Source organism: Erithacus rubecula, assembly GCF_903797595.1.
Source record: "Erithacus rubecula genome assembly, chromosome: 9".
Taxonomy (NCBI): domain Eukaryota; kingdom Metazoa; phylum Chordata; class Aves; order Passeriformes; family Muscicapidae; genus Erithacus; species Erithacus rubecula.
The window spans coordinates 9,205,782-9,220,467 of NC_136660.1; the positions used below are offsets into that span (position 1 = coordinate 9,205,782).

At 42.9% G+C, this 14,686-nt stretch overlaps 1 protein-coding gene across 1 annotated transcript; it reads left to right on the forward strand.

Moving 5' to 3' along the window:
- The first annotated feature begins 1,133 nt into the window (after positions 1-1,133).
- LRIT1 (leucine rich repeat, Ig-like and transmembrane domains 1) lies at positions 1,134-13,320 on the forward strand. The gene is made up of 4 exons (XM_079312364.1): positions 1,134-1,250; positions 3,715-4,181; positions 7,356-7,661; positions 9,976-13,320. The coding sequence occupies exons 1-4, from the start codon at positions 1,138-1,140 to the stop codon at positions 10,959-10,961; spliced, it is 1,872 nt and encodes a 623-aa protein (XP_079168490.1). The 5' UTR covers positions 1,134-1,137; the 3' UTR covers positions 10,962-13,320.
- Positions 13,321-14,686: the final 1,366 nt, after the last annotated feature.

Consider the following 14,686-nt stretch of genomic DNA (forward strand, 5'->3'; position numbering starts at 1 on the left):
GTCTAATAGCCCAAACCACATCTAGATTACCTTGCAACTTTCCATTACCCAGAATTACTGAAATTATTGAAAAATTACCAGCATAATTTCATTGTGAAGAACACAGGATGAACTCTGAATGAGGAAAGCTCCACTCCAGAAATCCTGGTGAACAATCTTTGTTAGGAACAACATCGATGTAAGTAAAGGAATTAACATTCAGGTAGTTTGTAATAGATTGGTGTGATATTGCTGCTCTTCTGAGTGGTAACTTCTCATTATGTATTTCAAAAGGAAAGGCATTAACAAAAAAAAAAAGTATCGACAGGTCCACAAAAGGGAGGAATGCTGAAAAAGTGAGGTGAGTCTTCGGCTGACCTTAAGACAGAGCTGAGGTTTTCTTAAGATTCCTGAATTCCTGCCACACAGCCCTGCATCAGGTGGCGCTCCCCAAAAGGGTCCCTTATCTGAGCTTAGCTATGTCAGCGTGGTCAGTCCTGCAAGTGTTGCTAGCCCTGGTAGAAATTGAAATGTGTACATATTTACTGGGTTATTAACTGTTTATCAGTATCAGCCTTGTTGCCAACAGTTCAATAATTGCTTTATCAAACTAGGAGTCTTTAAAAGAAAATAAAACCTTTTAATAGCATCACTATATATATATTAGTGTTCTTAGATAGAAGGCTTACATACCATTAGCACAAATAAATCTGTTTTAAATCTTCCCAATACCCCTGCGGGGAAGTAAATTATTACTAATTGCTGGTCAGACAACAGTTATCTTGCCTGCGATGTAGGTCCCCAAAAATAATTTGTTTTTTTCTTGCATGAGAGCCCCAGACTGCCAGAGGAGGCTGTTCTGAAGGGTCTGCTGAAGGCAGCAACGCCGCTAGCACTGTTCCAGGAAGCAATAAGCACCTCCATGAAAATAACTCAAGTCCCCATCCTTAATCCCTGCCTATCCTTTTTTATCTGATGGCCTCAGCGAGGGCTGGAAGATCACCGCGTGGCTGACACCAAAAGGGAGTTCCCAAGATGCGGCGGCCGGCGGGCGCGGGGAGCGGCGGAGCCCGGCGCGCTGCCTAGAGCCCGGCGCGCCCATGCCCGGGCCAGGCGCGCTCTGCCCAGGCGGCCAGGAGCGCTCCCGCCCCGGTGGCCATGTGGCTGGCGGTGACTCTGCTGTGCTGCTGGGCGCTGCCCCGGGCCGCCGGCTCCTGCCCCTCGCAGTGCAGCTGCGCCTTCCACAGCCTCGCCGAGGGGACCAAGGCCAGGTACGCCGGGCGCTCCGCGGGGCCGGGGGTCTTGCTGCTCCTCTGCAAGGACAAAATAGCGTGCCCGGGCTTCGTGGACATTATTTTTTTCCAGCTGCTCTGCGCTCTTGCTATATTTGCAGAGGATTAGCTTCTGAAAACACAGTAAGCTGATTTCGGAGAAAGCGTTTGGGCATCTCCTCTGCGAGAACAGAAGTGACATAACTATAGCTATGTAATGGCAAAAAGGAATAAAATATAAACAATATTATAAGTCTTTTTACTTTTATGCTGAAAATTCAGGTTCTAAAAGGTTTTATTCTGCTCTACTGGTTTGTTGCTAAAGTGTGACTAGATTTGATTCGTGTTGTGGTACCAAACCCAACAATTTACTAAAACCTTTCAGCTGGAGATTTTAGACATAGCAATAGGCTTTAGACAAGAATGAACTAAAAAACCAGACAGTAACAACAACAACAAAAAGATAAAACGTTCATTCTCAGACGGGAAACTTTCTGTTAAAAAAGAAGAGAAGACCAGAGGACATCCATCTTTGAATGCAAAGCCATTGTACGTATATTTCTCTGGAGGACTGTTATGAAAGAGTCCTTCTGAAGGGTAAGCACAAAGTATCTCACTTAAAGAAAATAGAGGCCATATTTTCATAAGGTGTAGTTCACAGCAGAGGAGGTTTTGTGACAGAGATACAGGGTTTGCAAAATCCTTTACAATAAACATTTTCTGAACTGCAATATTTTTTCATTACTGAAATGAGATAATTTGGAATCTCATGAAATAGCTCTACTTCCTTATTTCTTTTATGGTGTTACAGATTTAATACTAGAAACTTTCCCTGTAAGAAGAAGCATGGTAGAGATACAAGTAGCCTGCAATTGTTAAAAGGGAGTGCAACAGTGTGACAGCCAATTATTGCTCCATAAATGTCACAGTTCCCAAGGGACTTTCCTCTCGGTGACTGGAAAAAGCTGTTGTGCATTTTAGTAAGATACATAATAAAGCAAATATCCATTATTCCCTAAAGGAGCATAATGCCACCTTTTTTTCCCCCCAACATTATGATTCATATTTCTCACTAGAAGGAGATTATCCCATAGATTAAATGTTTAGTGCTCATTGACATAATTTTGGGACAGTATGAGAAGCATTCTGCTTTATTGCCATGGTCTTTCTGTTAGTAAACATTTTGTGACATGACTACACAAAGAAAAATGTTTATTGAAAGTGGATTTCTGGATTTTTCTTATTTGATAGATTTTTATCTTCCTCAAAATTTCAACTTTCAGCAGAGGGAGGGCAGGATTTAATGCCACAATAAAGTGTTGAGTGAGAGTAATGTACTGTGTTTTGATTATAAATTAGCAATTTAACTGTAGGCTCAAATAGCATTTAAATCTGAGCAGTTCAGCAATGCTACATATTTTTGTTGATAGTAGAGGAATAATTGCTTTCAGCCAAAACCAGTCTGGTTTTGACAGCTTTGTAATATTCTGTTTGCAGAGGCAGTGTGATAGGACAACGTTACTTGACTGATTGTATTACATTTCTTGTGGTGTCCTCCTCAGCAAGTGGAGTGAAACACACCCACCTAACCTGTTACCTTCTGCAGGTGGCTTGGTATTTTGTTAAGAACTTTCCTTCCCCTACTTGCTGATAGGCAGATTAAAATTCAGTCTGAGAGACCTGTTTTGTCTCCTTTCATTTCTTGTGGTTCTCTACAATCCCAAGTCACAATTTTTTGTGTGAAGACTGCAAAAATGCAATACAGGCTTTTCATGCTTTGACCTTTAGAGACTATAAATGGGGAGGAATGATTAAAGCACAAAAATCTGCCTTGCTTTAAGTATAGTATTTTCCAAAGAGTTAATTTTCTGTGCTTTTACTCTCATGACTATATGTGCCTGCATTGCAGTGACTGCTTTACACACCATAGTAAAGCAGAGCTTACTCCAGAGTATTTCCATAGAGTTGCTAGCTGGCAATCTTACCCTTATTCCACAAACCAGAGTTCCTGTGTCATATTTAATCTATATGACTTCTTGCCCTCCCACATGTCAATAAGGCTTCTTTTTGTAGGGCTTTTATAGTTCAATTTATGGATCCTTTTGTTTCAACTTGCACTAGAATCCTGTGTTGTGCATGAATTTTGTCACTGCTGTCTATGGAAAGTACTCTAAAAAAACTGATAGCAAAACCCAACAGGAACACTAAATGGGCCAGATTCAGTCTCACATCACTCCAGGAGAGGGACAACACTGTGATCTCTGCAGTCAGCAGGCACATATGGATTATTGCAAGTTGATGTATTTACAGTGATAATGAGAGATCAGCAGCAAGAAAGAAATTACGAGAAGAAATCTTGTGAAAAAGGAAAGGCAGATCAAAATCTTGCATTAGAGTAAGTTGTTAAGTCTTTTCAAAATAAAAGGAAGTCACATTTTTGCTTGTCCTTGTCTCTCCCCACCAGGACAGTGCTGTGTAATGACCCAGAGATGACCCTCCCTCCCGTGAACATCCCCGTGGATACAACCAAGCTTCGGATAGAAAAGACAGCCATCCGCAGGGTGCCAGGAGAGGCTTTCCACCTGCTCCACAGCCTGGAGTTCCTCTGGATGCCCTACAACTCCCTGGCCAGCCTCAGCAGCATCACCTTCAAGGGCCTTCGCCGGCTGCAGGAGCTGAGGCTGGATGGCAACAACTTGATATCCTTTCCCTGGGAAAGCCTGGCTGGCATGCCACAGCTGAGGCTCCTGGATTTACACAACAACGAGCTCACCTCAGTCCCCTCAGAGGCTGCTCGCTATGTCAAGAATATCACATACCTGGATCTGTCTAGCAATAAGCTGATGACTCTTCCTCAGGCTCTCATTGCCACCTGGGCCAACCTCCAGGCTGTTCCCTACTTCCCCAATGATAACTCCAAGATCATCCTAGGTAAGAGAAGTGCCTGCCATTTTGCAGGGGGCACAAATGTTAAGAGTTCCTCATCTTCTCGCAGCATTTTCACCCACCTGTGGTTACCATAGCACTGTGGTTACACTGCTATCATATGTATACAATTAAGTACCCCAAATAATGTGTGCAAATTCATTTGCATATTAACAAACTCACCTCAGGCTCATCACACCCATCTTATTATGCCAAAAATTTGATTACTTGCTTGGATCTTTGTGACACAAAATTGGTGACTCTTGCTCAAGGCTTTTTTAGTTATTGCCACTGCCATTTTGGATAGAAATACAGATATGTTTACAGCTCTTCATCATTTGTATGTTCTTTTCTAATAGCACTGTGTTTGGAATTCATCCATTTTAAGCAGAACTAAATAAAAGGGTGGATAATTTATTATGCCAGAATTAAAGAGGAAAAATACCACAACTGAGCATAAAATCTGGGTCAGAGCTGCCAATGTGTCTCTTTCCAGTGCCTTGTTTATCTGCTCACACAGAATTAAACCCAAACACACCAAGATACTGCTGCCTTGAAGGGCAGATATAAAGCACCCAGAATACCCTTTCTGGTGGCAACTCTAGGCTCCTCAGAGAATTGCCCATTTTTGTGTCAGGGTATTTCACAGCTGACTCTCAGTAGCAGGATGCCTGGGTGAGGTTTTGAGCACATTACCTTGTTCATGGGATTATTACAAGGTCTTTTAGCCATTGTTCACTGTTCAAATCCAGGGCAGTTGATGATGGCTCAGAGTTGTTGTCATCTGCATGGATGGCCTCTGCAGGCAGGGGGGTGAGTTCAGGCACCTGCTGACAATCTCAGCAGAGACATTGCAAGTTTCCTGTCATTCTGGCAAGTACCTGCTGCTCTTTGTTCCCTTGATACATTTAGGGAAGTAAAGTTTTTAAAACTGGATTGCAGGGGAAAGACATACAAGACTTTAAAAACATACAAAATACCACCTTTACCAAGCTTTTAGTGTCCTTAGCAGATGTTGCTGAAGGTTTCACTAGCATCAGGAGAGGAGCAGATGTTTCATTATCCTGTTCTGCCAGATGCAGTAACAAGTTCTTTAAGCCAAAACTAGCAGTTTGGGATTGCCCATTTCATTCGTGGCAAGACTGCCTAGGTCATACTTTTCCCTTTTTATTTTAAGAGTCAAGCTACATGTAAAAATGTTATTCCATTCAATATAGATTTGAAGTTTTTAGCAAGAACAGATCATGCCTTGATGCACGTGGCCAAATTGAGTAGATCCAGCTGTGCACAGGTTGATTTTGCCAGAATCTTAAAAAATTCATGTAGCCATATGAGTACAATGCTAAAATTAATGCAGTAATGTACAGACACTCCAGCTTCTAGGTCTTATCCTGTGGGCACCCATAGGAACCAGGTAGATAAAAATGCATGTCCCTCACAGGAGCAGGCTGGGAAAACACAGCTGCACATTTCTGTTTCACTCTGCTCATGACTGTTTCTCATGGAGCCATAAAAAATCATGAATAATAAAAAGAGCCAGCCCAATTCATTCCTTGTCTGCAGAGCATCAGGGTGACTCCAGAGCCTCCACTTGCAGGCTCCTCCAAGAAGAAGTAATTTCTCTGCTAAGTTGCTGGCTAATAGTCTGTGGCAAGGGTGCAACCTTTTCCATGTGAGGACTGCCCATGTGAGCCAGGGTAGCAAAGGCCTCACTGGGCTTTGTGGGTGCTGCTGCTTCAGCTGGAGCTGGGGCACCTGCCAGGGAACCTGGGACCAGTTGTTATCTATATTGTTGATAACAATTGCTACAAACTGCTAGCAAAAATGCCATAAAACAACAAAGCCAAGCTGAATATTCATTATTTACTTAGTCTCCTTCACTTCAACATATTAATTTACAAAAACTGACCTCCTGCCAAAACCCATCGCTTCCAGATCCTCTCCTAAGCCCAGGGAAGAAGATATGGAGTGCACTCAGAATTATTTTCAGCAGCATCTTTAAAGCAGTTTGAGGGAATATTAGTACTCTTCCTTATCAGGCAGGTGCCAGCCCCCAGGCACGTCCTTGGGCTGTGCATGGAAATGAGGAGGTGCAACCCCCTTGGAGGGAGCAGAGCTCACTCCTGTGGCAGGCAGGAGGCCTGGGAGCCATGCTCCTGGCTTAGGCTTCAAATGTGTGCCTGGGGTTACATGCCATTAATATCCCTAGTGCCAACTCTGCTAGCTAAAATCACTGGAGACCACAACCTGTCCACAGCACAGCTGGATGTGAACATTTGTAAGTAGGGTGACACAGATTTAATCAAACTACAGCAACTTCTCTTCATGGATATGCACTTCTCGAGTTCCAAATTTACTTTTTCAGTACTATCTTCACAAGTCTATTTTTAAGAATGCATCATTTTTTGAATTGGAATTCAATAGGTGCTTACTGGAGAGCAGAATAAAGAAGAGAAACCTTCCAGGAGTCTGAAATAGGAGTGTGTTTTCCAATATATCTCTTTCTGTGTGTATGGTCTTAATATAGTTATGGTCTATCTGTTTTTTATATCCCATAACAGGCATAATCTTAAATTTACTCCTAAAAACAGTTCTTTCATCTTATCCAGTATAAATTAGCATTTCAGGAAAAGCAACTGATTACCAAAATAACTTAGAATAACAGGGCTGGAGAAGAACTATGACAGGCAACTAGGATCAGCTACAGCTATTGCAGGTGTGGAAAGTGGCATGACAACCTAATATTTTAAGAATGTCCAGTGAGAAAAATTTTCTGGCCTGTCTGAGACTTCATAGTCTCCTTGTGCCAAAAGAATCAACAGCCCTTCTCCCATGAGTACTTTTTTTTTTTCATCCTGAAATGAAATGTGTTTATAATAAATTCTTCTTTTGTTTCTTTATGTGCATGAATCCAAATGTTTTCATGATATGAACAATCCTACTTCGATCTTAAAGAATATGATCTCAGATCCAGATTTGGAGGTACTTTAGCAAGCCACATTTATTCCATTCTGGCAACTGTGGGATCCATCAAGGGGAGACACACCCCTCCACCCCACATCCTCCTGCATAGACAGCTCCTGTAGAGCAGACTGGGAGCCTATCACACTTTGTCCTGCTGAAAAACAGAAATAAAAGGTGCTGCTGGAGTGACTTAGTGTCCCAATTTCTTTTTGACAGGCTTGCAAGACAATCCTTGGGTGTGTGACTGCAGTCTGTACGAAATGGTCCATTTCCTAAATTTCCAGTCTCCTAACATAGCCTTCATTGAGCCCAGGCTGAAATGCTTCACCCCCCGGAGCCTTGCAGGAGTCTTCTTCAGCCAGGTGGAGCTGAGGAAGTGTCAGAGCCCAGTGGTGCACACATCAGTGGCCAAGGTGAAGACCATCCTGGGCAGCACGGTGCTGCTGCGCTGCGGCACCACGGGCGTGCCCATCCCCGAGCTCAGCTGGAGGAGAGCCGATGGGGCTCAGCTCAATGGCACAGGTGGGTTTGGCTCCAGCTCCTCTGCACACCTGCACTGAGTGAGGCAGACCTGTACTAGGTGCAATCCACTCTCGCACTGTGATTTTCTATAGACTGTAGAATTACTTACACATTGATCTAAATGTTATCATGTGTTATCATGTGTAGGAAGTTGGTTTTGCTTTGTTTCATAGCTATTGAGGTGGTGAGACAAGTTGAGGGATTTTCTGCAAATCTGTTGGAGCTAACGAAATGAAATATTTCCAACTGTAGGAATAAGCTGTTTTCAGTTAGTTAGTTATTCAGTCACTGGAAAGGCTTCCCACTGAATTATTCTATTATTCTATATTTTATTCATCTATTCTATTGTTAATCCATTAGCAAATATCTCTGGCAGAGAGATGTCTGATGTGAATTCAACTGGGATTCAGATCAGCTGAAGAAGAGAGAAAAGGTAGCAAACATACAGCATTACTGATATATTAAAAGACAAAAAGCCACTAAACTGCTGAAGAATACAACACTTCAGTGGGAATGTGCCCAAGGAATCATTCCTTTTTACAGACTGACAAGCTCTCCTGGGGAAAAAGGTCTGTGGAAGAAACCCTGATCACCTGGTCTGAGCACCTCTTCTGTGCTTACCCCTCTCCTGGGGGAAGCCTTCAAACAGACACTGGTTTTGTGATGGATCATGATTTCATTTCCATTCACAAAAATCTTTGGAGCTGTAATTGCAACACTGGTCTTTTAATTTGTGGGGAATTTAGGGAAGGAACCTTTGCTCTGCTGAAGATAGTTGTCCTTAGCTTTTTGTCCTACAAGTTTTCAGTCAGGATCTGAACCTTCTTGCCTCCAACCTGCTCTGAATACTCCTGCATCCTAGTCCTGCCCTGACTTCCACAGAGGTTCTAAACCCAGCAGATAAATTGCTAAGGGTCCAATCTTCAAAGGGTTACAGGGCTCCTCGGGGCACAGAAAAGGGAAGAGAGCAATTTTCTCTCACAGCAGTAGAACCATTTGTAATAAATATAATTTTCTGGGATCTGCACAAGTCATTGCTCTGTTGTGCATGATGTGCAGGATGTAGCAGAGCTGCTCCTCATAATGATAATGTGTACCCATCATGCTGCAAACATCCCTCCTACACTTGAAAGGGAGCCACCACAAAAAATAAACCAGGATGATTTCCTGAAAGTCTGTGTTGAGTTTACTTTGAGCTACAACTGAGATGGATGTATTTTGTGCCTCATTAAATCAGATGTTAGCACCTTTCAATAAAAAGCTGGCTGGAAAGATAGGTTATTTCTCAGCAATGCTAGCTTCTGTGCCAATGCCATAATGTGACTATTTGAAATGCTGGTGTTCTGAGCAGAAAGGAGTGAGAAACAGTCCACAGTCTGTATGTACAGGTAATTGCCATAGGTAGACCCATAGCTTTATTTTTTTAATATACTCATTCAGTAAATAATTAGACTGAAAAAGTAACTTCTGTTACCTTGTGCTTCGCTGCCATTGAAAGGGGCCCTGGTTGCCATGGCTGGATCCTGACCCCAAGAGGGCTTGGGAGAAGTTTGCATCCTCTTACCTTTGCCTTTCAGACATCTCCCTGGTTTACCTTTCAGCAGGAAAGGGCAGAGACAGCACGTACCCATTCCAAGGAGATTGGTTAAATAATGAAGAGGGTGCTTTACCCTTTCACAAGATCCCAACTCTTTTTTTGTCTGCACCAACAGAAAAAGTCAAAAAAAGCTAGTTTTAGCCTGCAAATAAATCACATGAGGAAATCAACACAGCTATGTACACATCACTTGGTGCTAAGTGTGTAAGGATAAACACCACAATAATTAAGCATAGAAGGGATACTGTCTTTCAACCATTTTTCCATATACTCTAGGCTAGTCCACGTGTGTTTATTGCAATAAAATCTCCACTCTTTGTATTTTCTTTGCCTCCATGGTCTGCACCTAATGCTCAAATAGATCATGTTGCTGCCTAGTCCTTCTTAAGTATTGTACCTCCATAAGAATTTTCAAGTTTTTATTTTAGTGGAAGAACCTTTCCTGTTATCTTTTCAAGCTGTACATCAGTTTGGAGGAAATAACATCAAATTTTTCACGTATATTCATTTTGAAGCAGTTTAAATCCTGACATAATCTTATTATAGTCCTTATCTTACTTTGATTTTTAAATGTTCTTGGTGGTAAGCAGAAATGATGATTCTTTATCATATACTTTATCAAGTAGATATTTGGTGATGGAATCTTAATATTTTACAAACATGGAATTAATTCCATTCATCATTGCCTGCTTATTTTACATTTTTCCTGTCTTACAGTTCACCAAGAGATTTCCAGTGATGGGATGAGCTGGTCTATCCTGGGCCTGCCTGTAGTCTCTTACCTGGACTCTGGAGAGTACATCTGTAAAGCAAAGAATTTCCTGGGGGCAACAGAGGCGTTCATCTCGCTGATCATCACAGACTCAGAAAGCACGGATGACCCTAGCTCTAGTGCCAAGGGCACATGGAATGGCAAGGCGAGCGGGATGGAGGCAGCTGCCTACAACGACAAACTGGTGGCAAGGTACGTTATCACCACCTCCACTGTGCCCACCCTGGGGGCTGGGGCAGGCACTGGAGACAGCCTCCTCCTCCCGGACATGGCACAAGACAGCAACCCCCAGAACCTGCTGGTGAGCCCCACCACGGGCCAGCAGGAGCCAGAGAGGATGGTGAGGTCTGTCAGGGTCATAGGGGACACAGACCAGAGCATCACCCTGGCCTGGAAGGCGCCCATGGCAAAGAACACCACGGTGTTCAGCGTCCTTTACGCCGTCTTTGGGGAGAGGGACATGCGGCGGATCAACGCCGAGCCAGGGAAGACCAAGCTCACTCTTTATGGGCTGCTGCCAAAGACCAAATACATCGTGTGTGTCTGTGTCAAAGGGCTGATCCCCAGGAAGGAGCAGTGCATCATATTTTCCACAGATGAAGTTGTCAGCGCAGGAGGGACGCAGAAGCTCATCAACGTGGTTGTCATCAGCGTGGCCTGTGTCATCGCTGTTCCTCTGACACTGGTGGTCTGCTGTGGAGCCCTGAAGCGGCGCTGCAAGAAGTGCTTTGTGCGAAAACCCAAGGACGTTCAGGAATCCTATGTCACCTTTGAAAGCCTCTCCCCTGGGGCCAAGGCCAAAGGTGTGGAAGGAGAGTACTTGACTAGGCACACCCCTGACGAGTCCAACAGGCTGCTGTCCGCCCGCTCCAGCGTGGACTCGGAAGCCATACCAAAGATAGAGGGACAGCCTAACGAGTACTTCTGCTGACAGGACCCAGGCTGACTGCCAGATCACCAGTGGGAAGGGTGTGGCTGTATCTGTGACTCTGCTCCAGCACTGCAGGCCACCTGCCCATGCTTCTGTCTCTGACATGTTCTGGAAGAGGATGCAAGAGGATAAATGGTCCTCAAGCTTTACAGAAACATGCTGCTCACACCACTTGGGGTTGGCTGCTTTGTACCCAGTCAAAAGCTTATGTGATGATAGCCTCATTCTCCTGGACCACTTTTCTTTTTTTTTTTTTTTTTTTTCCTCCTGTGAAATGAAAAAGAAGTGTGCACACTAAGTGTGAGGACATTAAGCAACATTTCTGAGTATGCTCTGCTTGGTTTTGTCTAGGACCTGCTCTGCAATATGCTAAGTATTTTATTCTCAGCTCTTTTGATGTTCTTTTGGTTGACAAGCCAGGCGAGTAGTTAGTCATTTTAATAAAAATACTTATGAAGGTGAAGATTCAGAGTCCCACCTTTTGCATCCCCCATGTTTGCATGAAACATGCAGCTTGATGCTTAATAGATCACTAAATACAGAGGTACAGCAATCTTTTCTAATATGTCCAACATAATCACAACTCTATGCTCTGAATTCAGAGAAATGTGTGAAGGAGATAAAAATGAAGAGATAAAACCCAATCCACTCCTAAGAATGTGTAATAGAGAGCATTTGCTGGTTGCATTTTGGCTTTAAACCCTGTTCTAAAGATATGGAACAACAGCAAAGGCTTTCAGTATCAATCCTTGCTGGCATTTTGTATCTGTATTGTAATTAGTAGAATATGTTTTATACTAGCTGTGCTAGATAAAGTTACACAGTAGCCTACTTTGCACATTGTATGTGGTGATGTAATGTTTTGTAACTATACTGGAAAACCTACATTAGACACTTTGGTAAAAATCTCCCAAACCAGCCCTGTCACTGCTGCCTGTGCTGCTGGCAAAGCTGATGGAGAAGGCCCACATCATCAGCCAGGCACTTGTGACTTGTTCATGGAAAGAAGTTGCTCTGTGCAGAGCAGGAGAAAGTGATGTGGTGTCAGACCACTGGCCATGCACACATCAGCCATTCCTGACTATGGTCTTAGTGGTGGAAGAGGCTCAGTGCAGTCTTTTGGGTTTCAAATATTTTACAAGTTCAAGGACTCTGAAAAAAACCTAATATGAATCTAAATGTACTACATAGTCAGGGTGAACTGATCAGTCATTTAAGTTCTGCAGCTTCACTGGAATTTGAATCTGAGTGCTTATCACAAAGTAATTCCCAGATGTGTAATTTTCCACTCAAGTCCCTCATGTAATAATACTGTATATAACATTTTCTCTTTGTAATAAATATTATTCATAAAGAAAATTATATATGTTCTGCCAAATGTTGAATGGGAAGGATCCAGCCAAGTCAAAATGCTAATGGATAAAGCTTGCTGAATTGTTCTGAAGTGTGCTTGTAAATTTACTGGAAGGACTTCCACTCATATTCTGGATGTGTATGTCCAGTGTGACTTAACAAAATTCACTGGTTGGAATGGAGCCCTGCATGGATTTTCCAAGTCCTCCTCATACAGAAGGGTTTCACTTATGTCAGATTATTTGACCTGATGGAAAAAGCAAGCCATTTGATCTCAACATAAATGCCAGCAACAGGGGTGCATCACAAAAGTTTCTGATAAGACTCCCTGTATTCCTTGCACGACTGATAAGAAACTTCTCTTGTATTGGGAGAATTTGTCAATCTCTGTATAAAATCATTCATGCTACTTCTGTCACTGGACTTTGTAGATTTTTAGGTTTACAAAAAAATTTTGTAAAATTATATATTTTAATGCAACAAATTAACTGATGAAACATGGCATGTAATTGGCATATTCCTTATTTATAAAGCTCATTTGTCCCAGCCTGATTATTAGAGTCAGGAAAAAACTGTTCTTCCAGTAGCAGTTTTTGTGCTGAGTTGCAAGACTGCTGTATGTAAGCTTGGGTCCTGCCCACATACACAGCAGGAGCACTGGGCTGTGCAGAACTCAGCCTACCATGGCCCTGGATGGGAAAGCTCCTGAAGAACCAAGTCTGTCTTGTTCCTGTGGTGAATGGAATGCACCTACTGCCCAAGGACTCTCCTATAAGTCAGGTCTGCAGGAGCTGACTGGGAACCAGAAGTATTCACTTTCCAGCTGACTGGAGACATGAGCTGGGCCACTTGCTGCACCCAGCCCCAGTGAGGAGCAGCTCCCACCCACTGTGAGCCTTGGTCTGTGAGCTGGGTCTGGAGAAGGCACCAGCTGGGCCAGCACTGGCACTCTGCTTGTGCTCCATTGAGGGATCATCCTGGGACTTTCACTGTGGATGTGTTCAATTTTACAGACTCTATTGGATATTTTTTGCACTTTTAATAAATAATGATTCCAAGTTAATAAATTAATAAATAGTGATCCCAAATAGAATAAATGTGACTTCTCTTACTCCTGTGCCCACTCTCACTGTCTCACAGCTGAGGCATTGCAGTTTATCATCTCAGCTGCTGCTCTTCAAGACAAGCCTTTCTCTACTGCACTGGTGGCTCAGCATACACAATAGGCAGTAGGTGCAAACTTGCACAAGCTCTGTTTTGTCTGGAGCTGGTCAGAGGAGAAACCCTGTACTTGCTAGATTATGAGTGAAATTTCAAACCATTAAGGAAACTGATATGACTTCAAGGCTCTGGGTCAGATTTTCAGTAGTATCAGACATATAAAGACTAATAACTCACTGGGTTTTCTTTTTTTGTTGCCATGGAAGGGCTGTTATACACCAGTTTCAGCATGCTAAGGAGCAAACCATTTCTTTCTCAATTAAAGTCAATTATCAAGATTTTCTGTAAGAACCAAAGCAAACATCTGCTATTGCACTCCCTTTTAACAAGCTTGGGCTGGATATTACCATGCCAACTAAACCATATTATGTCAATTTTTAAATACTTTTATACATGCACTGTCTGAAACACCAAGTTGCAGCCTTCAATGCTTATGTCCTTGATTCCAGTGATTTCTAACACTGAAAGCTGTAGCAGAGGAACTAGTTGAAAAGTATCAGCCCAGGCTTGATTTCTTACAAGAAGAAATGTCATTTCAAGATGGAGTTTGACTCCCCAGCCATAGCTGGCAGCACACAGTGATCTCTTGGCATTTGCTTTGGCAATCAGTGCAGTCTCTTCAACTCCACTTCCCATAGACTAGCAGACACTGTCTCTGTGCAGATTTATTTTGACAGCTTGAGTTTTAGACAGCTTGTTCTGCATTTTGGCTTCAGCCAGGATGCCACATGATATTAAAGAGCAGCTGAACTTAGTGGACATCTGCTGTCACAATAGTGACCATTAAATTTACAAGCAGGCATAAACTGGGCTGAATTAAAAAGGCAGCAAAATCCCAGTCCAGTAGGGAACATAAGCATAATGACTGTGGCTAACACTAGGAGATTTATTTCCCTTACTTCCCCCTCCTCCCTTTCTCCTCCCCCTTCTCTCTACCCGAATTCATCTGACTTTGGTAAAGTGCTTCACCACTGGACTCTCAGGTTAATACTGAACCTTCTGAGTACACTTTGGAGTTTGGATACGCTTAGATAAATGGCCTCTCAAGCAGCAAATAAATATCAGCCTGAAAACAAGAGCATTGGCCCATGGTACTGCCTAACACCACTCTTTGAAAGGCTGTTTTCCATCCCAGGACATTGGAGACTGTG

Bases quoted from the DNA above. Each gene is read 5' to 3' on its own strand.
- LRIT1 (XM_079312364.1), top strand. From the start codon at position 1,138: ATGTGGCTGGCGGTGACTCTGCTGTGCTGCTGGGCGCTGCCCCGGGCC. The intron at 1,251-3,714 runs GTACGCCGGGCG...TCTCCCCACCAG, and splicing joins GCCGAGGGGACCAAGGCCAG to GACAGTGCTGTGTAATGACC. The intron at 4,182-7,355 runs GTAAGAGAAGTG...TCTTTTTGACAG, and splicing joins TAACTCCAAGATCATCCTAG to GCTTGCAAGACAATCCTTGG.